Source organism: Taurulus bubalis (genome assembly GCF_910589615.1).
Source record: "Taurulus bubalis genome assembly, chromosome: 21".
NCBI classification, from domain to species: domain Eukaryota; kingdom Metazoa; phylum Chordata; class Actinopteri; order Perciformes; family Cottidae; genus Taurulus; species Taurulus bubalis.
In genome coordinates this window covers 9,867,682-9,893,382 of record NC_136609.1, presented here as the reverse complement: position 1 = coordinate 9,893,382, position 25,701 = coordinate 9,867,682, and the positions used below count along the sequence as shown (strand labels likewise).

Here is a 25,701-nt window from a genome sequence, read left to right as displayed (position 1 = left end):
TTTAAACATATAATTTAAGAAAACACAATTGTCTAATTGTAAGTAATCCATTGAGGAAGTTCCATGGGATATATTTTAGTTAACCCTATACACCTGGAGAGTTTCCCTTTAACTGGACAGCTTAATTTTTAACAATTTAAATCCAAGAACAATCACCGTTTTAATGTTCACAGTCACTTCAGTATTTTCCTTCAACAATGTCAATAAAACCCAGATATTCTGTTTCTGTATTCAGTAGCAGCATTTAGGCTGTTCACTTTTAAAGTAGCAGCTAACAGTACGTTACAGAAGGAATGATATATATTCCAAAAGAACCCACAGTACCAAGAAGAAGTGCATATGGTAAATAAAACCCTCTAAACCCTTCTTCATATCATTTTCTTCATTGCACTCTTCACTTCTATTATTTCACCAAAGATTATGTTCCATTTCAGGCTCCAGCTTAAGTCAAGAATCACCTGAAAAGACAGCAAGACAAAACTGTGATCAGTCATGATTAATACTTTGTTTCTGATGAAGGTTAAAATATAAAGATTGCTGCAACATTTCCTGCTATAGAATAGATAATCCATCAGTGTGATGATCTTCAAGCCAACATTTCTCAACCAAACATCTTTCTGGCTTTAACAAGTAACAGATAAATAAATATAAATGAAATATAAACTTACCATGATCAAAAGGGGAGTTGTCTTCACCTAATTATTCCAGACCATGGTGATGAGGGCTTGGCCTCCCTTTGCATATTCAGTGCTGGAAGATCTGCGCTTCCTGGTAACTTCACCGCAGATCTGTGAAACAGAGAGGGTTGTTAGGTTTTTGTGAAAATGTAGAGTTAGTCAGATAAATATATACTATAATTTAAATGTATATTTCCTCCACCTCTGCTTACCGGAGCGCATCCTGGGCCTTTGGGGCACAGCTCCAGTTTGCAGTGCAGGTAGATCTCAGAGTTTCCCCCGTTATTTCCTTCCACATACTCGAACATGCGGAAAGAGAAGGAGTTGGACACTCCCAGTCCGTTTCCCTTCATCTCCACCGTCTGGTCAGCGGTGTTCGGGCATCTGCTCAGAAACAGGACAACAGACACGGTGAGTTCATCGGCAGTGGATTCTTTCAGCCACTGACAAAGTCTCAGAGTATTTTCTCACCCGTCAATAACCAGGTCGTATGCCAGACCACCATCAGGGGACGGCTGGTTGGTTGCCCAGCAGGAGTCGGTCACCACGGCGACCATGCATTTCTAGAAATCCTAACTTGACCTGAGACGTGTCATGACTTTTCCATGAGACTACAGGTGATAAACACCAACTGCATGTTTCTTTGTGATGGTTCTGAGCTGAAAGCTGAAGGAGAGCACCCACCATGACCTCCGTCCCGCAGGCGTCCCCTTCCAAGATGAACGTCACCATGTGGGTCTGGTCGTCCACGTGACCTGTGCAGCCCGGGTCGATGAGGTGTAAGGTTGAGGAGTCGATGCCTTTGTCCCACAGCAGACATTGAGCCAGAGATACATTGGCAGAGCTCTGCATGCAGACTGTCGGCTCGCCTGAACACCCCAAAGCACAAAGAAGTCAAACACATCATTATGGAGGCAGAAACACACCCAGTATTTCATTTAGAACTCATCAGGGTTAAAAAACAAACAAACAGCTTTGCCAACTTCACATCTTGAGGTGGATCATCTTCTGGCTTCTTACAGGTAATGAATGTGTTACTTCAAAAACAACTAACAGAGAGTAAAACACATCATAACAGGATGAATATAATGACCTACTGGCTGGTGTTTAGCTATAAAATAACCATAATTAAATCCATATTCAGTAAGTGGTCAGGAGTGAACCAACAAATTAAAATAATTGTATCATCCTGGTGATTTGGTCTAAAGGGACGTCTGAACAAACTCCCTCTGAAGGAAACTCACAACCTTCAGGAGGTTTTTTCTTTCATGCCACAGTTGTTGCATTGTACCTAAAGTGTCTGTTGACTGGCACTTGGAGGCAAAGAGGGCCCGACAGAGGCAGCGGGTTTCACCGAGCTTCTCGCCACAGAACTCATGATCACTGCAGTACTGGTCCAGACAGGAGGCCTGAGGGGCAGCAGCTACACACACACACACACACACACACACACACACACACACACAGGTGAGCTTCACTTTCAAACCATCTTCAGTCAACAAACTGCTTTGACTTTAGTATTTGAATCTCGACGATCTTACAGCAGGAAACAGGCCTTGGCGTAAGCCTCCATATAGCGGCAGGGGAGATCGTCCACCGGCGTGTATTTGCATGAGGTGTTTTTGCATGCGGCTATGTAGGGCTCTGGGTCAATGTGGTCGTGGCAAGCAGTGAAGGGGTCCTGATTCATTAGATCACAGCTGATCCAGAGACGAAGAACGAGAGTAAGTGATCAGTTTATAACAGTATTTGTGTGTTCAGCCTCCAGAATCGTCCCTGTTGGATAAAAGTGTGTTTGTGTGTTTTGATGGGTCCGTTCTTACAGGTCAGTTGAGCGGCTGCAGTCGACCGTGCTGTCGACGGCGTCGCTGTGCTGAACCTCACAGCTAGGTGGAGACAAACAGCACAGAACATTCCATTTGAAACCTTTACAACATTAATAAACAGGTGATATCAGTCAGGGGTTCAAGTTGTGACTAAGTCGTACCCAGGGTGAGAGAAAGGAGGCATGGCCCAGTCACTCAGGCTGGTGGTTTGACTTTCATCAGTGGGGTTGCCACACAAGCCAGTTAGTGGTTCATCAGGTCCTGGTCAGTGAGAGAATTAACAACAAATCAATGAACTTTCAACCAAATGACAACAGCTGTCAGTGTTGAATTCTAAAGCCTATTTTCTTAGATTGTAGCTTTCTGTACCGGTCATATGTGCAGTGTTCCCATCAAAATGGATTTTGAAGGAAGGTGTCTTGGCAGTAACTCCAGTCTGGTCCTTGGAGAACTCCACGCCGTAAAACAGCTGAGCCGTGGTGTTGAGCGTCAGTATTTGGTCGTCAACCTACATCACGTCAGACAGGAAACAAGGATAGAAACCCTGGCTTTAACATCTCAAATGTACACTTACATGTTGCTTTGCATGTGCACTTGTTTCCACTTGTAGTGATGTTTAGATATCTTTATTCTTTACCCTTCATTGATATTTGTTGAGGGTTATTTAATTGATAAGAATGCAGGATAATAATATATACACATTATGCTTCTGTCTTTTTAGTCATATTGTATACTAGATTAAATATATGCTTTACTCATTGTATTGTGAATAAAACACTACTACTACATATCTGCACTCTTTCCTACTTTGTATTGCAACTGATGCACAACAATATTCATCCATTCATTTATCTATGGATGATAATAAAAGAAGTTATAATTGGTAACATGAATTAACAATAAAAAGTTACTATCTGATGCAAATAAAATGTTTTTCACAATTACTGATTTAATTCAGGAAAACCTTTCTCAGCTTCTTTATCCGTTAATAAGATCATCAGTGATTGATCAAACAAAGACAAACTCATTTACATGTTTTAAACAACCCTATAAATAAACTGTTGCTTTTAGATAGGTTGTAGCGGCTTACCCGAACTCTGCCACCTTGTTCCAGATATATCTCTACTTCTTCTGTTACCACATATATCATCAAGTGATCCAAAAATGGCACATCTTTAAGGTGTCGCTTCCGGAAAACCGCAAAGAACTCGAAATCTTTTCCTGAATTGCCCATCAGATGGTAAGCACAGCGATCAGGGACAGAGTGGACTCTGCTGAAGAAATCGATGACAGTGGAGCCGGTCACAGTGCACACGAAAGAGGGTTGAACACACCTGATGGAGATGGAAAGGGACAGATATTTTGACTTTTTATTTCTGAAAGTAAAATCCACAGACAGAAAGGTGCTTGATCTTGTGAAGACGTAACTTCCAGATGACATACATTTCAGAAAATGCTCCACTTAAAAGTCAGTTTACTCAGAATGGGGAACACCACACTACGTGAGTCTAAAATAATAAATGTATTGAGTTTGGCTTGTGCATTCAAAATATTTGACAGAAAACCTCCTGGGATAAAAACTTGGGTTGCATTATGGGAAATGTAGGCTCCAGTGTTTTTCTCTTCCTCTGCTGCTTTGATTCTGACCTTTGTTGTTTGTTTTGTGCAACACTTCAAGAATGCTGCAGCAGCCCTTTGAGGACTTGAACATGTTTAAGTGTGGACAGTAAGTGAAAAGAACTATCTGTAGCTCTTAGACATATTATAATAAAAGCATATGCATATGCAGTGCTATTGTCATAAAGGCAAATGTCGTGACTACAACAAATAAGAGTGTTAGAAAATCAGAGACATGTAGGCATCCACAGTCTCAAGACTCTTTAAGAAGGTCACTTGAAAAGCGTATGTATGTTTTAACAGGAGAGTAGGTCAAATGAGAAGCCATAAGCCTTTACACAGTATATGATTAATAATATAACTGTGAAACAGTCGTTGATTAAGAGTAAATACGTTTTTCTTCTAACAAAGAGATATATATCTATTCAAATAAACAATATAGTCTATTGATAGACAGAAAATGTAATTAATTGTTTCATACTTCCTTGAAAACTTGATTCCAAATATAAAGCAAACATATTTACGTGTTTCCGTTGCAAACCTGCGGAGGTTCACATCCTCCAACAGATAACTGTGCAGAGCTGTTACAGTACGAGACAGCGCAGCTTTCTGGGTCGCTTATCGATGTGTCAGCTGGAAGAACGACACCTGGAAGGTGATGGGAGGTTTATGAAATTAATTTATTATTAAAACTTGACCAACTAGTGTGCAAAATTCAAGAAAAGAAAATAACAGCAATTTCTTTTTTTATATTCCAATTTTGATTTGAAGATCCAGACAGAGTCCCGACTCATTCTTTGGTCACCACTGGGTTCTCCTACCTGCTTGAGGAACCTTGAGGAACAGACAAACTGTTGAAATGAAGAATATCTACAGAATATAACGATTTATATTATCACTTAGTTATTGATCATTTCATATATATATATATATATATATATATATATATATATATATATAAATAAATGTACATTTTGGTTCCCTGAAATATGTGTCACTGCATTATTGTTATATGACTGCATGTATAGTATCAATGAGTTTCTGTTTCAAATAAAACATTTCTAAATTGCTGCTCAACTCCCAGGATGCATCATTTTTTAACTCTCATACATGACTGTTAGATTCAAGATGCTGATCGCAGCAATGTTTTTTCGACATTTCATTTTTTTCTCAAAATCCACAGATAAAGGTGAGGCTGAAAGTCAGACTCTGAGATCTCAGCCTTAGTAACAGACTCAGGCTCATACTTACCACCGTAGGGTATTGAGTAGAGTTGAATATTAGACATTTCACAGCTGTTTGTAGGCCAAAGTTGGAGAGCTGAATGACAATCTGAAAGCATAAACAGACAAGATATAGAACATATTCAGAAATTGCTTCCAAAATATTTTTGAAATAAACTTTGATTTGATGTTCCTTTTGCCACAAAATAACATTTAATTTTGGACAAAAGTCTGAACAGCCAACTATCTAAAAACAAACAACACTGATGATGACTCACATCGTTCATTGATGTAAACCGAACTCTGCAGGTTGATCTGGATGTGATGCTTGGTAGAACGTTGGAAAGGTCAACGTTTGAAATGGATATGTTTACCACCACGGTGTCTGCACCACCATGATTGTCCACTGAAAGACACTCTTGTGCGGCTTCACCTGCGGCATTTTTGAAACAAAGTGCGAAAGAGGAATCTGGACGGAAGAGCATCTACAAAAACAGAAAGAAATCTCAATATTATGACTTTTCAAGGCAGTTTGACTCAAAAACAGTGATAATAAACAGTGATAAACATTGATAAAAAAAAGAAAAGAAAACTGGATAGATTTACTCTTTTGGCATATAATTTCTTGATCATTTCTCAGAATTGCCTGGAAATAATTAATTAATTTGATATTGATCACTATGGAAATAATCACAATGTTCTGAGACCGTTGTTTTAGTTTGCTTAGTTATAGTTTCGTTGGGAGTTTAATGACAGATTTCACAGGGAACTTTCTTGGAAGAAATGCTCTGTTTAAAAGTACCAAATATGTGATCAACTTTTATTGATTATTATAAAAAAAAAAAACATTTGTTGTTAAAGTTGCAATTTCTTTACTTTCTACGCATTGAAAAAAAAATGGTGTGCAATGAGGGGAAACCTTTGCAATATTCTAATGCCGTATTCACACCAAAAATAAATAAATACAAATTATCTATACACCATGGAAGGAATTACAACCATTTCTACTGGTACCTCCGTGGCTTTGCTCCATGAAAACACTTACTATTTCTGCCATTCACCATTGAAATAACCACTACTTCTGCTTTATACTTGTTGTGGAAGTCCCACGAACGTCGGAACATCAAATGTCCCGTGTCACCAAAGTTTTTCATTTTTAATTTATTTTTTTACCGGGAGATTCCCATTGAGATGTAAAATCTGTTTCCCGGCCAAAACATATTCTAGTTTAAAGTGTTTCTGTAGCTCAGACCAAGAGGAGGATGCAAAACTTTAAAAAAAATAATTTAAAAGCACTTTCAACAATGACGCTGTGGGTTTATGGAAAGATGTTCATAACTTGTCCAAATGACGGATAGTAAAATATAATATACTTAAAACAGAAGATATAAAGACAAGGCTTTTCTCAAACATGGTTTAATTTACTCACTTCTACTAGTGTGTATTCCTTTCCATAAAAGTAGATGGGACACTCGCTGACATCAGCCGTCCCTCCAGGCGGGTAAGGAGTTTGGGACAGGTTCAGGTCCACCTGGCTGGCAGCAACTACAGCGTGGAAAAATAAATATCATACATCAATCTAGAACAACTTTAATATTTTTCATTCCCAATCCACACCTGACTTAAAATGACGTGGGTCAATGCAATGAAATATGTGTTTAAAAGAGTAAATCATTACATAATTCAGTGTGAAGTACACCGAGAGCGGGCTTCAATAAAGGAGTATCATTTCATTCATAAATGTAAGCACTTAATATTAAACTCCTCATGAAAACAAAGAGGAATCAACTGAATATATGACACTAAATTGCCCCAAACTTGACTTACATAAATGAAGAAGAGTATCCATTGTCATTTATATTGATTTCATGGATAAGCACATGTTTTATAAACGTGTCCTTCAAGTAATGTCTTACTTTAAACTTTTAAAATGACACTGTAATGAATGCAACGCAGATTTAAATGTTGTTTCGATGTTTGCCAGATAAAATGTCCTGCTGTTGAAACTATCCGGCGAGACATTAAAGCCTTTAAAATAAATGAAAAGGTTTCATTGGCTGCTTACCTGCCAGCAGGAAGAGCAGTGCACCCGTCTTCATGATGGAACCCTCTGGCAGTACAGTGTTGGAGAGCTGGGAGAAAAACAGTTCACTTAGTAAGTGATGAAACGTGTTGTTTAATCCTCAATAACCATACATTCCATTTGGATTCTGCATCTGAGTGTGCTGAACCTAGAAGTGGTTTAACCTGAAAGGTGGTTGATGTTATAAGGAACTTTAGTTTCATCGTAGAATATAAGAAGAATAAATCATGAAATTGAGAGTTGAAGCTAAAAAAACAAGAACAACATGAAAGCACTTTAACAATAAGTCCAAGAAAAGACAGCCTCTAGAGTAGGTTATTAAACCTGATCTAATAGTGAGGGAGACTTTATTCCACCACAAATACACATTTGGTGCAGAGCTAAAGATCAGAAATAAGAGGTGGAGGGCTTTGAAAGTAAGCAGTAGAATCTGGTTTCCGTTGAATATGTTCAGGTAGAGAGAGGAAGAGCGGGCAGCTTGCCTTACTTATCTAGAGGTCAGCAGTGATGAAGCTCTGCAGGTGGAGGGCGAGATGGAACTCTGGGATGTTTCAGCTCTCGGGCCGTTGTGTGTGCTGTGTGTCTCTCTCCATCTCTTTTTATGCAGGTTGATCTCGTCCACGCCCCTGAAGAATGACGTATATTTTAAGCCTTAACACATTCTCAGAGACGACATTCTTTTCATATCTGCAGTAGATGTTGACCACATTATGTCACAATGAATACTGGTTTGATTGATGGTGTTGTTTACACCTTGTGTGTGTGTGTGTGTGTGTGTGTCATCATGGAAAAAAAATGCTCCTGGCGATGCCAGTTCTTTGCCAAGTTTTTATATGGCTGTGGATAGATTTATTCACGTGAAAGCGTTTACTAGAAGATACAGTCACGAAACCTTACAGATGTATTTGAGATCAAAAGCAGATTGGCTCTACTTAGAACAGGGTGTCCAAACTTTTTCCACCGAGGGCCACAAATATTTTATATATTATATTTGAAAAATCGCGTCAGAGGAAACTTGGCCTTTTCCAAGCTCCGGTAGAAGTCAGGTAGGGAGAGAAGCTGATGCTGATTCTTCAGAGAATCATCACACTGAATCTTCTGCATCATCAGGAAGGAAGTCGAGAACAGCTTGATTTCTTTCTCAAAGGCAGAAAGATCTTGGAAGCTCTGACTGAATTCTGTCATGAGAAGTGATGACAGACACATATTTCCTCATTTTAGCAGGAAGGTTGACCTCTGGAAAAGCTGCTTTGATTTCAGACAGCGTGGGGAAGAGCGCAGCGTTGCCGTTACGTCGTTGTGTTTCAAAGAGACGGATCGCTGTTATGAGGCATTTTCTCGTGGTTTGTTCGGACGGCAGAAATGCGATTGTTAAGCTAGCAGGCTAGCTGCTGTTTGCTTGACTTTCTCTCCTTTATATTTTTAGAATCTGCCGTAGTTTGGACACCCCTGACTTAGAACATCTTTTATTTTCGACAATTTTTGTCAATTACAAATTCTACGACCAATAATCAAGTGTTTTCTCTGTCAAACAGGTTATTCAAAGCAAACCTTCCTTACGGTACACGATGTTCCAACCTGTACACGAACACAGTGTTAAGGTCACAGAATGTGATGTGTGTGTAAGCAATGAGGTACGAGAGGCAGTATCGTCAATAATGTACTGTTCAAGGGTTTGCCTAACAACACCCTTGAACAGTACATACAGTACTGCCGCAAGTACCTTATTGTTTTCATAACAATGCAACATTATAGATAGTAAGTAAACAGTAAGCTGCCTATGCAACATCACGTTTGTTAGCCTACATCTCGCACCATCTCATTCATTCACATTACTCATTTTATAAAAGTTGCCATTAAAATAACAAAAATGACAATGGGACACTTTCAATAAAATAATATGTAATTTAAACATTAGGCCTAAACATTCTAAATCAATCATGAATGCTTCGTAGGCACTGGGTATAACAACGTTAGGTTAATAAACGTAACCTAAAGCCTATGCTGTTTAAACTTAATAAACTAAAGTTACGAGTGACTTGGGACTCGATAGACTAACATTAGCTGTTGTTAACGTTTGTTCATGTTGATTTAGATATCTCCATTAATTATGCATCCGTGGAAAACGTTTCCCATGTCCCCTTCGTCTCTGATGCTACCGCTTCCGACCGCTCTCGCTCTCTTTGCCGGTGGCTCGGTGCTGGAAGCGCCTTCTCCAGCAAGGATATTACTCCAACGCTGTCTTTCATTGAGATTTGGCGCCCAGTAGCTTTGAAGGGAGCTTTCGGATTTAAGTCCACTCACTGACATGACATTTCATCTATACCGTATTATAATACATCTGAATTGTCTATTCTTGATGCATTATTTTCCCAAATTCAAAATTCCATCTCTTCTCCCATTAATTAGAAATACTTTTGAGGTAGTTGTATTTGAGTATTTTTATTTTCTGCAACTTTATACTGATACTAATCTACATTTCAGAGGCCAATTTTTTAACCTTTCTTCTGTTTTTATAAGATACAAGATACTTTGCAGACTCACATTACTCATCAGAATATAGTCAAAAAACAAATGTGGCTGTTATATTATATATAAGACATTACTGATACCCAAATATACAAACTACCATTTACAAAGTAATTCAATAACTAATTAGAACAAGCACCAACGTTATCAGCTGCAACATTAAAGTAATGTGAATATGAAAAAAAGGAAATATCATAAATCAATCTATCAAGACAAACTTGAACACATTCTGTAACAATTGTAAAGCACAAAAACCTCAGAAGCCAAGCAGACGGTGGTTTTCAGAACATTTTTGATTTTATTTGCGACTTGAACAACTTGTAAAACTTGTTCTATAATTATCCTCCAAATGTACATGCTGTACTTTTCTTCACGGGAAAACCAAAAGACACAATAGATGAAAATTACAAAAGAAAGAAACAAGTCCCGTGTTGAAAATCTAAATGTTGCATCAAGATTACTTTATTCATGTTGACGACATGAAGAAGAATCCTTAGAGTTCTGAAATGTATGAAGGGGTTTGTAAGTTCTGAATGTACGACTGAAACATCGGCCAGAGAATCAGGAAAAGATGAAGATGTATTGTCCGTGTTGCAAACGGAAGATCACTTTCATAACTTAGTTATGACATTCAGTAGCAACTCTAAGGGACTGGAGGCTGTTTATCCATTGAGGAACATTTTGTACCCAATGATTCAGAACATCTCCACCCTTTGATCAAATCTTTTGATCAGTCTGTTTTCTTTGGCCTCCGAACAAACACACACACACACAACCTAAGGTCACACATCTCCATCTACAATGAGAAAGCTAACTATGGTGGTTTGCTCCCAGCTGGAGACTCCGGAAGGTTTCAATCAATCCCAGCCTTCACACGCTCACAGCTAGCGTGTGAAGGCTGTGATTGTTCCAATCCCAATCTCCCCCCTTAGGACTCACGGACTCCGTGAGGGTTTAGTTCTGTCCCACTGGCACATCGTTGAGTGTTTGAGTCTCTGGCAGACATTTTGAGTCCTTTATGAACTCTTTCCGTAAATCAGCATTAGATGCTGACTTTGCCCAAGGGTATTACCCACAATTCATTGCAATGTGAGCAAACCGTTTCAGGCCCTCACAGCCTCTCACACTCAACCTCTTACAGGGTGACTTCAGTAAGTCCCTGAGGGTTCAGGGTTTGAGGCCTTAGGGGACATTGGGATTGGGCCGTAACTTCCTAGCGTCTAACCCTGACCACCTTTCCTTGACCTCTGTGGAAAACGTCCCAAGATGGGAAGGAGAGTTCATGAGGAGTTAGGAAAGACAACATCACCAGCAAGTTTCAAAGATTATTGAAAGTATTTCTCAGTTATTCACATGATCTGTGTTTGTCTGATCGTTTGTTCTCGTGAACGACCGAATGATGCGTCACTTTAAATGTTGCCTCCACAAGGAACTGTGAGGCAGAATGATCTCCTTTCCTTTCGTAAAGGCAGGTCCAGTGTTTCCTATGCTAAAGGAGCTAATTTAGGAAGCATTGAAGCTCCTTTCCTTTGCATTTAGAGAATTTGAACAGCTGTTATCATGCTGAACCAAAAAGGACTATTCGACCGCAGCCAGGGTGCAGAAGTCTCTGAACTTCCTCCTCTGCTTAATAAATCATACCTAAAAGCAAATCAGCATCTCATTTAATAGTAAATAGATTAACACTAACAATGATTTTTGTCATTTGACTTCAGCGTTGGTGTGTCCCATTCTCTTTCATGGGAAAGGAGGCTGTGAAGACAAGCTCATTATCTATGATGATGTGAGTTATTCACAACCTATTAGAATTATTCACTGTTGACACCTTAAGTCAGACATGTTGGTGACTTGATTGGATTTCTATTCTGCAGGTTCCTCAGCATTCTGTCCTAATGGGACACATATTCCTGTTATGATGGAAGTCTAAATACTGGACATTCAGCTTGTATTTTCATAAATTCCTGCTTTATCCAGCACTTTTATTTGCAGCCTCAGAGGAAAAACTTTAGGAGACACAGATAGAAAAAAAACATCTTCCACTCCGAAACGTTCTTCTAGTTCAACAATCACAACATTCCAGGGAGATGCATCCGTTGACCTCGAGCAGGACTGAAATACTTTTCATGTCCAAAAGAAAAAGCGCTTTCTGTCTGCTGGCAGCCGTCAGCAAGGTTTGAGACTCATCCTGACCATGTTGAGAGATCAGAATATCCTTCATTACTTGTTTTGACTTCACAGACCGGAAAACTGATGATTTTCAGAAAAAAAAAAGACAAAACTGAGGATTTACAAAATGAAACAATGAAAAATATCTTTCGTGAAGCAGATACTAAACATCAAATGATTACAAATTCCTAGTATTTCCTAGAAATTGTGCATATGATCGTATATAATATATATATATATATATATGTATATATATATTTGGTGTTATTAGCTTGATGGTACATCTTTTTCATGGCAGAATATCTGTAGACATGGACTGTACCCCGTTATGTGAAAATTAGCCAGTCGAAAACGCTTTTTAAAAATACACAATAATTCTAACCTTTACTTTGTGTATTCATGAAACCTCGTCAACAATTAAGACGATTTAATGATGAGACAAAGAACACCCCGCTTTACCTTAGTGCAGTTATGAAGACGCTTCTGAAAACACAAGTATTTTCAGAACTAATTGTTTAATTTAAATAACAGTAGAACTCAAAAATCGACTATCAAAAATAAAAAAAAATACAACACAGCTGAATAAAATCTGACATTTTCATTTGAAACAATGTCGTGGACAAAAGAGTCGTTCGCCCCTGAGTGTTTTTTATTCCCTTTCTTTTTAGCGAGTCCTCCCATTGCACCTTTTAACGGCGTCAGGTCATCGATTTTTAAGTTAATGCTTAAAACATAAACTAATGATCGTCAACGTTGAATATGAAAAATAAAAAGGAAACAGTAAAAAGTGGAAAAAGTGCTTAAAAAAAAAAAAAAAAAAAATCCTCAAAACAAATACAAAAATTAAAACATTCAGGGTGTCCCCCAGATAAAGACATGCACACACATGCTTTTTTATGATTTTGATCTGTTTGCCCAATCCCTACATATAAACCACAAATACCCATAAAGACTAAAGTCTTGTGGTACATTTGGACTGGACCACATCGTTTGTGCCTCCTCAGTCGGGTTAAGGCACCTTCCCTTTTCTCCATGGCCTGCTGTTGCACATTCAGTTTCAGTAAAAAACAACAACTAGGAGTTCTCTAACTCAACCCTAACAAAAACTAATAAATACATTCAGTGGCCGTGGTGGCCTGAGGAGGTGGACGGCGGCTGCAGTTTCTCAGTCTTGAGGTCTTTGGCTTCTGTGTCTGACGAGGAATCGCAGTCCTGGGCCTGCTGCTGCCTCAGCCACATGTCCGCGTACAAGCCTCCCTTGGCGAGCAATTCCTCGTGTCTTGGAGAGAAAAAGAGAGTCACTTGGAGCTCGGTGAAGAAGTCAGTGTGACTCTCAGAACAACGGCTCGCACTCACCGTCCTCGCTCGGCGATACGGCCGTCACTGATCACCAGAATCTGGTCTGCTCCGATGATGGTGGACAACCTTTTCATAGAGAGGAAAAGAGATTCACGCCCCTCTTTAGATAAAACAACTGAAACGAAAGCAAACAGAAGAAATACCCCTCCAGCGCATGCGTCTCTCACCTGTGAGCGACAACAACTGTTGTACGGTTGATGCAGACTTTAGCCAGAGAGGCCTGGATGTTGCGTTCGGTCTGCGTGTCGAGAGCAGACGTGGCCTGCAGAGAGACTTTATTTGTGACAACTGAAAACAACAACAAGTCCATCAAGTAACAACGCAGAGGTTTCTGCCTCCGCCCTGCTAGTCCACTCAGGTGTCGCTGCTCCTTTTTGTAACCTCACCTCATCCAGCAGGATGATCTGCGGCGCTTTGAGGATAGTTCTGGCGATAGCCACCCTTTGCTTTTCCCCTCCACTCAGCTTCAGACCTCTTTCCCCCACCTGTGTATCGTAACCTGCCGGAAGAAAATACAGGAAGGTGGTAAAAAACAAACTACTGGGGTGATTCACATCCCTCACATTACTTTGAACGTCTGCACCCGATGCAGGACGGCTGCTCTCTCGGTCACCTTCGGGGAAGGTCATGATTTTATCATGTATATCGGCAGCCACAGCAGCCTCCTCCACCTCCTGGTCGCTAGCGGAGATGCGTCCGTAGCGGATGTTATCCCGGATGTTGTCGTTGAAAAGCACGGTATCCTGGGGAACCACGCCGATGTGCGCGCGCAGAGATCTCTGCTTCACCTGAGGAAAGACGATGAAGACAAAGCAATGACTCGTCTGTACACACAGCTATTTTAAAAGACACTGTAACTTGATTTGTCGCTGTTAAGATAAATAAAAGCACAAGCGGTTAATTTTTGCTTATCATAGTAGAATGACGTCATCTGCACGTGAAAGGTACACATAATTATATCACTAATATTTGCTTGTAATGTAAAGCTCACAATGTTAAATGTATGTGAATGAATGCATCACAGAGGCCAGTACACACTTTATTTAATATGTGCCTTTGCTGTGCTTTTATCACTGTATGCTCAATTATGCCGCCAAATATTTACCTTTGATATATCCTGCCCGTCGATGCTGATGGAGCCTCCCTGAACGTCGTAGAAACGGAAGAGGAGTCGTATGATGGTGCTCTTCCCAGAGCCTGATGGTCCCACCTGGGGAGAAGAAGAGGAACTTACAGTTGTACAGTCCTGACAGAATGTGGGCCGTCTGACTGTGCTGGTGACTCGAATTGAAGTCGTTCCCTACCAGGGCACATGTCTGTCCTGAAGGTACAGTGAAGGAAACATCCGTGAGAATCTCCTTGCTGGAAAACAGGAAGGAAATGTGAGAACTGAATTTTCTAAATCTATTTCAGTGCTAACCAGGCTGTCACATCACAGGTGAACCGACCCATTAACGTAGCTGAAGTGAACGTTCTCAAACTCCACGGTTCCCCGTTTGTACTGAAGACTCCCGGCGTTTACTTCATCTTTCACCTGCAGGAGAGAACACATACGGGACGTATTAAAAACGTGGATCATAATACAGAGCTGGAAGTGGAAACGCAGAGCAATCGGCTTCAAAAGTACCTCTTCGTCCTCTTCGAAAAGTTTGAACATGCTTTCCATGTCAATGAAAGAATTCTGGATCATTCTGCAGGAAAGAAAATAGAGCCGAACGTCGACAAGAATCAACCAGAAGAAAGGCCCGAGAGAGCAGATGGATCTTTACTGTGCTGAGGTCAATCACAATGCAGTTTCTTCTTACCTGTAGTAGGTACCGAACCAGTTGAGGGGGGTGTACAATTGGATGATGTAAGTACCGAAAAGAACAAAATCTCCAACCTGAGACAAGAGGATTCCTTTTTCAGTCAAACTGACTTCTGACCAGTAAAACACATGTGATGTAGAGTATCATGTCGACGTGGTCGGTACCTGGAACTTTCCTTCGGTCACAAAGTAGGCACAGAGCAGGGAGCCGGCCAGCAGGCCCGATCCGATGATGACGTTCTGCGTTTGGTTGAGGAAGGCCAGGGACGCCTGGGTCTTCCACTCCGACACCTAAAAACAGGGAGGGGATCCATCAGATGCATGCTGGAGAGGCTAAATGCTGACTACTAACTACTGATTTGCAGGACATTAGCTGGGACACATACAGTCAGGTCCATAAATATTTGCTTGCTTTGGATCATGAGCAGTTCCTTTCCTTCTCCATACTCTTCTCTTCCCATCATTCTGGTACAAGTGTATCTTTGTCTCATCTGTCCATAGGATGTTTTTCCAGAACTGTACAGGCTCTTTTAGATGTTTTTTGGCAAACCAATGGCTCACCAATGGTTTCCATCTTGTGGTGAACCCTCTGTATTTACTCTTGTGAAGTCTTCTCTTGATTGTGGACGTTGACACAGATACACCTACCTCTGTGTTCTCGATCTGGCCAACTGTTGGGAAGGGGCTTTTCTTCACCAGGGAAATGATTCTTCTGTCATCCACCACAGTAGTCTTCCGGGTCTTTTGGTGTTGCTGAGCTCACCAGTGCGTTCTTTTTTCTCAAGAATGTACCAAACAGTTGATTTGACCACACCTAATGTGTTTGCTATCTCTCTGATGGTTTTGCTTTTCATCCTAATGATGGCTTGCTTCACTAATAGTGACAGCTCTTTGGACTTCATATTGATAGTTGACCACAACAGATTCCAAACACAAATACCACACCTGAAATGAACTCTAGACCCACTCCTTAGACCTAGATCTACTCCTTGTAAATGAAAAACTAAGGGAATTACACACACCTGACCTTAGAACAGCTGAGCAGCCAATGAATATTTTAATAATGAAAAATGTCCAATGTCCAAATATTTATGGACCTGACTGTATAACGACTTTAGACTTTAATTCACATGTGTGTTCTTGCTGGGGACAACTGTGGTAGATTAAACTTGCTGATTTGCTCCCACGCAGAATATTGAGGCTGACCGTAAATCTCAAAAGCAGTGATAACTAGACACAGGACTGACTCATGCCCCGATGGAAACTTGTCTGACTTGCCTGATATTTTAAGATGAAGCCCTCGAAACGCCCGACCTCATAGTTCTCTGCATTGTAGTACTTCACCTGTTGAACAGAATAAAAAAACAACAACAAGCGGAACCAAGTTTAACATCTTGGAATAATGGAAACGTCTCTATGAGCCAGAATGTAGACGGACAGCAAAATGCTCGATGTACCGTCTCAAAGTTTAACAAAGAGTCCACAGCCTTGGACTTGGCATCGTTGTCCTGCTGATTCATGTCTCGTCTGTACTTGGTTCTCCATTCGGTGATGATGATGGTCAGAGCTGGGGGGGAAAGATTATGAGGAAATCAGAAATCTTTCAAGGAACGTCTTACGTCAAACCCGTCAGGTTCTTATATTGTTATTAGCGGATATAGAATATTGGATCGCTCCGCTTCAACATGCACTACTCACTGAGGTACAGGCCCATGCAGACGAAGACGATGAGGCCGAACCAGGCGTTGAAATAGGTGATGAAGTAGATGATAGAGATGGCAATGTCAGCTATGGTTGGGACGATGCTGAACACGATGTAGCTGTGGGAAAACAAAGGGACAGGTGAGTTCCTTTTCACTTGGAATCCAAATACTAGGATAGAGTTTCCAAGTCCAAGGCCGTCTTACCTGAGCAGGCTGTTAATGGACGAGGTGCCGCGGTCGATGCTCCTCAGCACGTCGCCGGTTTTGCGGCCCAGGTGCCAGCGCAGGGAGAGCGAGTGCAGGTGGCTGAACAGACGCACTTGGACCACGCGGTTGGTGTACTGCTGCACCCGGATCCACAGGAAAGAGCGCAGGTTACTGATGAAACCCGACGCACCTGGGAAGAAGGGGAAGGTGATGATGGAAGGGACAGATTGAGTCACGTGACGCGTAAACAGGGACATGAATGGCGCAGTGTGGCTTGTTGAGCCTTTGGTCTGTCTTGGTCATACCTGCGCCGCCGCCCTGCATGAACTTGAGCAGGACATAAATGCACACTGTTGTAGACAGAGTGCTCCAGCTGCTGCCATCAGTCAGCTCATTCACTGAGAGAGGGACAAAGACGTGAAGGTAGATGAGCAAAAGAAGTCAGGTGGTCAGGTCTTTGGATTGAAGATGAGGCCGATAAACAAGACGATGAATGGGACCCTCTGACAGCAGGGTATCTGATATTCTTCTCTCTGGAGACACTCAGCTATCAGAAGGATGTCTCAACCGTATCCCATCACACATCCGCTGCAAAGCCGCTGGGTGTATATTGAACATTATTTTGCCATGTTTTCATGTGGCTCTGGTAAAACACTACTGGTTTGTTACCGAGCGATTTAACTTGAGAAGCAGCTCTGAAATAAACAAAATGTTCGAGTCTGCGGGTGTTCGGTAAAAAGATATGCGCCTCACCAATATTCTTGTAGTAAATGGGCACAAAGACGTTGATTACTCTCTCGACTCCCAGCAGCGACAAACAGAAGAGGACGAGAAGCTGGAGGAAGATGTTGCCCCGGGGCCACATGTAGGGAAGGAGCACGCGCACTTTCTTCCTGAATCCCTGCCAGGTGGACTGGTTCTCTTCTGTTCCGCCCAAAAGGCTCTGAGAGAAATATATGAAATACTGAGCACAGCATTTCACCATGTCTGAGACGGGACATTTAAAAAATAGATTGTTGCCAAATAGGAGCGTCAGGGGGAAACGCGCAAGCCGCTCACCTGTCCGCCGTCCTCCACGTCACGCTCGTCTTCATTTATCAGCAGCATGTACGGTTTCCGTGGCAACCCGGGAGCTTTGAGACCGATGAAGAAGAGCAGTCCGGTGCCGATGTAGCGCATCAGCCACAGAGCGAACTGCACCTGAAGGGATCATTGGAACAAAACAGATCAATATGGAGACCAGTTGATCTGCATTTATGCTCATAATGCAGCTTTGGATGAGATAATGAAACTGATGACTGAGTCAGATGCTTCATTATAATACAATGAGCAAGACTCTGAGTAATTTACATTACTCTACTTAAAACTGAGGTGGCGTATGCTGTCTCAGGACCTCTAGCTTGTCACAGCTAGTTAGCTAGATACTCATAATTAATAATATGTATGTACCAGCAAACTATGAAACACTCACTGACGCTGATCACCATCATATGATGTTCTTTATCACTTTGTGTCTATTTCCCTTTTCTGTTGAGAAGATAATTGAGACTTGTGTTAGCTTTGAGGCTGCTGGCCTTTCAATGTCATTTATAAATGTGTAGTAAAGCATATATAGTGCTCACTTTAGATGAGGGCACACAAAATACTAAACTAATACTTAACTAACGACTAGTAACTACCTGAATGAATCATGAATTGCAGTATTAAAACATGTTTATAAAGCACATGTTAACCATTAGTGCATCATCTAGAAGTCCTTAATAATTGTATTCTTTATTCTTTTATTCTTTAAAAGTTTTTGTTTGGTTTCAAATGGAATAAAAGCTCAGAATAAACAGGAGTTTAAAATTCAGTAGAGATACAATAATACAAAGAGCAAAAACGTGTAGTCATGCTTACAGTGACAGAACCAGGAAGTCACGGTACTGACTCAGTGTGGGAGGGGCAAGACTGAGGCTTACGATTTGGGACCTGATAGTCAGAATTAGCAATGACTCAGCAATTTTTTAAAGAAGGCTCTCGTCTTTTCCCTCACTAACATTGGTGTTAAAGATGGTTTGCCTGTCTGTCTCTCTTTGTTGACTGAGTGGATACTTTGTTACACTTGAAACAAGACAGACAGGCTGCACTGCTTTGAGCCAAGTGGAAGGTGCGTCTCACAAAGACATCAAACTAAGCTTTAACCCTTAAAGCCCACATTATAAAACAATAACAGTAACTGAAAGATAACTGGAGATAAGTGACATAAACGCAGCGTGCAATATTTTTGATACAATCCAGTCTGAAAATTGTATAAAAATAGAGACACTCTCGAGTCTGCCTCTTTTGGCGGGTTTTATTCTCAGAGCCTATGGTGAAAAAGAAATCTCGCGTCTCATGTGAGGCTCGATCTCTCCTCACCTGCTGTTGATTGTTCTCCAGGCCCCACCACCAGTGCGGACTGTACCAGGAGATGAAGGCCAAGTTCTCCGCTGAGAACGCCACGGCCCAGAAGAGCAGCAGGGCCACGCTGTGGCCCCTGGTCCGGTCCATCAGCAGGGCCCGGCGTCTCTCCACCCTGAGCAGGGCTACAGCCCACACCCAGCCCATTGCAGAGAAGCAGCCGTACAACACCACATACCCCGGGAGCTCTCCCCCGTCGGCAGCCCGCCACACCACCCCACCCACAAACTGGACGAGCAGGAGGACGGAGACGGCCTGCTGGAAGCCGTAGAGGCGGGAGCGCGGGATGAACTTGGGCTCCATTGCGGTGCCATATTTCTGGTAGAATATGCAGTGGATGGTGCCGAGGAAGAAGGAGATGGTGAGCAGGACGGAGGGGACCAGCGTGAAGTAGAAGCAGGGGGAGATGCCTTCATCCACCCAGGTGAGAGAGATGGAGGACTTGGCTTCACAGTAGCCCTGTATAAACACCATGTCTGCAGCTGGGGAGACACACAACGCACAACCACAGATAAAGTGCAACGTTAAATGTTAGAAATGCAATTACAACAAAAGGGGACACATGCTGCTAAACGAAGAAGAGCCTCATCTCTCTACACACTTTCATGGGAGCATTATAAATATTAGGCTGTGGACTTCAGGGACAGTTTTAGTCGCTGACTCATGGTTCAATGAAAGTACCACCACGCATAGAGTAGCTCACATAAACACTTCCACACACACGTGTTTCTAATCAACGTCCACATTGAGAAGCTAAAGGAGCAGCAAGCAGACATTTAACACCGGTATACACTTCGTTGTGACCTCACCGTATGTGCAGGCGGTTTCTGTCAACTTCAGTCACCTCAACGACCCACTTGTCGTGAACAGAGGTTACTCCAGAGAAGCTAGCAAGTCCACTCACAACTATCAGCTGTAATACGAACGTGACGGACTGACGAGAGATACATAGCCAGGCGTCTGTTATCGCCACGGATGTTGTCCTTGCCGCGTGCACGTTACTTAAACAACTCGTATGTAACCATGACTCGGCAATCGACGCTTCGAAATGTCCTGTCGGTGTTTACAGCCTTGACCGGGGTCGTAAAACCATCAAACCGAGCGTCAGCGCCCCTAGAGGATGAAAGCGGAACTGAGTCATGGAGACCGGAAGCGAGCAACACGGACCCCAAAAACAGGACACAATAACAAGGTGGAAGAAGTATAAAGATATTGGTAAAAGTACAGAAAGCGAATGTAAAGGATCAAAAGTAAAAGTACTCATTATGAATTCTGTTTTTCATTGATATTATTTGAATATTTTTACTGACTTTTTGTATTTCATATGTTTTGGATTAAATGTTTAAACTGAAAGTATCTTGTAAACAAATATGTCAGATAAATGTAGAGGAGTAAAAAGTACACTGTCCCTCTGAAATGAGTGTAAGGTAACATCAAATGGAAATATTTAATTACGAGTACCTCGAGCAAATCTATTTTTCTTTATTTCACCACTGGAAATGAATTGCAGTTCATGAAAAAGAGCAATGCTAAACCCATATACGATCTAATATAACTTTATAGTGGTAAAGCTATTAAGCCAATCTTTGACACTTCCAACAGTGTCAATTAGTTTCAGTTGAGATCAAATGTGACACAAACCAAGCACTTGTATACACACACAATGATGCTATGTATTTTATTCAATCCATTGTGGATTGTGTGAAAAAATACATAATATCTGGTGAAAAGAATTAGATCATGCAGTGTTACAAAATGACCAGTAGATGGCACTACATACTAAGGTATAATCAGAGGAAACCGCTGTCCACAACAGAGTCATGTATGAACAATAGCTAATAAAACCTCAATGTCCCACATGAGACACCGGTGGTGAGAAAAAGATAGTCCTGGAGATGCAACATAATAATATATAATAGCAAACTGTCATTTTTCACTGCCGTATAAATTGAATGAGTGATTAAAGACTGTAGAGACAAGTGTCCCTCTTCCACTGAAGAAAAGAGCCATTCAAGTCAAGGGAACATTTGAAGAAGTCTTTCAGTGATGAGAGGATTTAAAGTGAAGAGCTTTCCCATCAAACTGTAAATTCAGTGTTTAGTACAAAGACGGGAAGTGACTCAAAAGCCATCTGTCGTGTCTGTCCTTCCTGCGAGGGAGAATAAAAGACTCAGCATGTGTGTGTCTGTGTGTACCTGCATGGGAAAGAATAAGAAATGGGAAGCGTATCCTAATGTGAAAGAGGAAAGAGCTTACACACACACACACACACACACACACACACACACACACACACACACACACACACACACACACACACACACACGCACGCACGCACTGGCTGGGATGGAAATGGAAAAAGGGGTAATTCTTATCATTTAGAGCTTTCACAATGGGCATAAAGAGCTGCTAATCTGCTTCATCTCCCCGGCTCTTTTGTGTGAGTGGAAATGGACCTTCTGTCCGTCGGCTGCTTGAAGCCCCGCTCTTTTGTCTCCCAGTGGATGTGATGGCCTGCCCATCACAAACCTTCATCTCTCTCCCCTTTTGTGGGCGTCTCCACCTCCGCATGCAGGCTCAGCTGGAGCCCTAAAAGTCCGTTAGGTGTGTCTTTTCTGGTATCCAATCCCACCTTTTCTCTCATTCTCATTTCTGCTTCTTTGTCCGCTTGAAGCTGCCTGACACGCGAGGATGGTAACAGGCGGGGATAAGACGGATGTGTGTGCCAATCTAATCCCTTGATTTAGTGAGAAGAGAATACTGGTGGTGTTCGGAATGCTACGTCCAATCTCATTAGTACTGAAGGCGATCAATAAAGCTTTGGATTCTGCTGAATCTGGTGTTCACTGAAGGATTGGGCTTTGTGACTACAGTTCTGACCAGTAGATCAATGGCAGATGACCTTTGCTACCTTTAATACTCACAAATCAGCCACCAGCTATTGTGTGGTCGGCTGGTTGTTCACATAGACAAAGTGGGTTATCTGGACATTCAGGTCCAGAATTGAAAATAAACTATTGCTTTGCTTCCAGGGATGTGGCATCATAATAATCACGTTTTCCAATGAGGATAAACAAAGGTAGCTCTTGTGTTATTTAGAACATTTGAAAGCATGACATCACATTCAGGCACATGCCGAACGTCTGTGTTGGTGCCACAGCTTCACCCTCACTACTACAGCTTATCTGCAAGAGCCAGCCCCGCAGTTAGAATCACATACAGAATTCATGCGCCAAGTTCTTGGTTCAGATACGCGGTCTAGACTCTTCCTTTGACCCACATGCTGACGGCTGTCTGCAGGGGAATTCTCCATTCATGACGTTTTCAACTGGTTTCATCATTGTGGTACTTGAGTGAGAGGACCACCTACAGCTTTTGAGTCGAGGCACTCTCGACTAACAGATTTTCTGCATGGGGTAGAATGGGATGCTCTTTTTTTTGTTGATACTTTATGAATGTAACTCACAGCCTTTAAACGGGTGATGGCTCCTCCGCACATGAGGTCGCCGACCGCCGCTTTAAGAGCTGTTTGAAAGAGCTTTCTACTTGGACAGACTTTCCACTTGGCCTGCTGAGCTTGACATTGTATCTCTGGGTTTGAGCTTGAACTGTCCGACCCTGGCGGCCCACTGAGAGTAGTTCAGCCACCTTCTCCTGCTCGGATAAGATCTCCTGTCCGACTGCTCTTGATAAACACAAAGGGGCTGCCTCCGCTGCCGTTGAACTTCGCCCTCGTCACAGTGGTCGTCTGCATAGAGAGGATGAGGGGAAAGGCAGAAGGTGAGTGAGAAGTGGTAGAGGAAGACAGAGAAGAGAGGGTGTGTGTGTGTGTGTGTACGAGATAACACAGGCTACAGAAACCAGATTGACGCACCGGTGTCTCAGTGTGTGGGCGAATCTGTCACAGATACAGAGGCAGACGGGCTGAGGCAGAGAGGTATTGTTAGAGAAGACGCAGAGCCCCAAAACTAACCTATTTACACATTTCAGGAAAGTAGCAGCTTACAGACACAAAAATAAAAATAACAGGGGTGAAAGATATATACAGCGCAGAGAGTATTAATTTAGGGAATTTAAACAATAGAGAAAGTGCAATTACAATGGAATATGAATTTGAAAGTTACTTTTGGGGCGACTGCTACGCTGCATCACTGACCATTGCATATCAATGTTGAATAAAGTGCGTACTTTATGGACTCGGACACATATTTAACCAATTCAAAACCAATCTCCCCCTAGGAGGGGCAGACTGAGCGATTGTTATATAAAACTGTAAGCTTGTTTTATGAATAAAAAAAGCCCAAAACTGCTGTATTTGGATGTATGCACCATAAGTAATATACAAGTGAAATATATGGTTTGGTATTTGAGAAAATTCAAATGTCACAGATGTGTGCAAATGTGCCCCAATGCAAATTTTGGAGACCTCGCTTAAATTGTCTCTGTTCTAAACCCTCTCTAACTTTGTTCTGCTTCACTTTATCAAAGTCAACCTTTGCAGAGAGAATGTTCACATATTGTGCTATGATTTGGGTTATAGTTGGACCTTACAGCTGCATCATTTCAAATAAATAATCATCCTGAAAGTGATTTTTTTCTCGGCAGACCTGAAACCTATTTATTTTTTGCTGTGTATCATCTTTATTTACTCTTATCCATTAACATATAGACTGATATTTACACATCTGAACACAATCTCACATGTGTACCTTTTATTATAACACCAACATTATTCAAATAGCCCTAGTGGTTGCAGAGATACACCCTTTTTAGTTTGGGGATGCAATTTTCGAGCAGAGGCCTAAAAATAGGTTGGTTTTCACTAAAGGAAGTGTAAAGATGAATGGAGACGATGTTTAGAATGCTTTCTGGAAACTCATGGATTTTATGCAAATGTGTTATTTAATCCTCTGACTAATTTATTATTCAATATATTAAACCCTCTTAGGAAAAGAATGCCACACCTTGAAGGCAGTTCAAAATAATGCAGGATTATCTCATCAAAAGCCAAGAAAATAAACTAAACCATCTGTCATTAAAGCCACAGAAGAAGCAATGGAGCCATTTGTGGTTAAAACAGTCTCCTGTTGCCCTCCCCTCCTTGCAGTTGCATATTTGTGGATGTGGATGCGTTTGAGCTGCCGGTACTTGAATGCAACTTCTGCCAAACCCTAAACCCTGAGAGTGAGCTGCAGTGGCTTTACCACGACCAGGACTGTTTCTGGACATCATCACATGGACCAGCTGATCAAAACCTCTGAGAAACATTGTACTTTTCTCTCCTCTATGCATGTATAACTTTATACTTGGAGAAACCCCCCTTATTCTGTAAAGAATATCAGTTTAGCAGCCTGAATGCAACTTGGACATGGGATATATATGACCACAAAAGCAAACATCACCGTGTTCTCGAATATGTTGCACTCTGAAACCTGAATGAAGTTCAATGAAGACTCCAATTGGTTCCAATGAGGCAACTAGTCTTCTCCATGCGCCACAACTGAAAGATGCTACATTGTTACACTTGTGAACCAACGGCGATTCATACAACGAAACTCAGAGAGATATTTCAAGAAAGTGGCAGCCTGCCGGCGAGATTGAAAAACGTTATTGAAGTAAGTCAGACTTATTGGATCTTTTGTTCAAACATTTTCAAAAACATCTTAATCGACATCCAAAATGGGTATTTCCAGCAAAAACAAAAACCTGCAGTGTGTTGCATTTGATATAACTGTTTTGTAATGGTTTACAGAGTATCAAATAAAATCCACTATAGAGCTTTGGTCTGATCAATGCCTAAAAAAAAAGAGTTCTTTTTTTTCACTCTGTTTTTTTTTAAACACAAAAATAAGTTTCTTTCTTAAATGAACAAATCAACCTAGAAACATGGAACCTTTTTTCTTAGGCAAACGGCCATCACACACCCCTGCTACTGCAAAGAGCCGCCGGATTACCCGTCGGTGAAATGTACTGCGGCGCCGTTCCCGATGATGAAACTGTCAGGTAAGTCTTGCATTAGAGATCAGAAAAGATGAGATGTGGAGCACATGGACATATTAAAA

The 25,701-nt window shown here is 41.5% G+C and overlaps 2 protein-coding genes across 2 annotated transcripts; both read right to left on the bottom strand.

Annotated features, from left to right (window-relative positions):
• Positions 1-2,020: 2,020 nt before the first annotated feature.
• On the bottom strand, positions 2,021-7,442 carry LOC306753022 (uncharacterized protein; the record flags this gene model as incomplete). Its single annotated transcript, XM_079236853.1, has 7 exons — positions 2,021-2,100; positions 2,219-2,377; positions 2,501-2,563; positions 2,665-2,764; positions 2,873-3,011; positions 6,773-6,888; positions 7,409-7,442. 7 exons carry the CDS (start codon positions 7,440-7,442, stop codon positions 2,058-2,060), a joined length of 654 nt encoding a protein of 217 aa, XP_079092979.1. The 3' UTR covers positions 2,021-2,057.
• Positions 7,443-11,909: 4,467 nt separating this feature from the next.
• On the bottom strand, positions 11,910-20,113 carry abcb6a (ATP binding cassette subfamily B member 6 (LAN blood group) a; the record flags this gene model as incomplete). The annotated part of the gene is made up of 19 exons (XM_079236574.1): positions 11,910-13,400; positions 13,478-13,546; positions 13,648-13,742; positions 13,867-13,979; positions 14,094-14,268; positions 14,586-14,690; positions 14,785-14,842; positions 14,929-15,014; positions 15,108-15,171; positions 15,286-15,362; positions 15,453-15,578; positions 16,566-16,631; positions 16,745-16,854; positions 16,986-17,107; positions 17,195-17,387; positions 17,503-17,595; positions 17,951-18,140; positions 18,257-18,397; positions 19,598-20,113. 19 exons carry the CDS (start codon positions 20,111-20,113, stop codon positions 13,241-13,243), a joined length of 2,559 nt encoding a protein of 852 aa, XP_079092700.1. The 3' UTR covers positions 11,910-13,240.
• Positions 20,114-25,701: the final 5,588 nt, after the last annotated feature.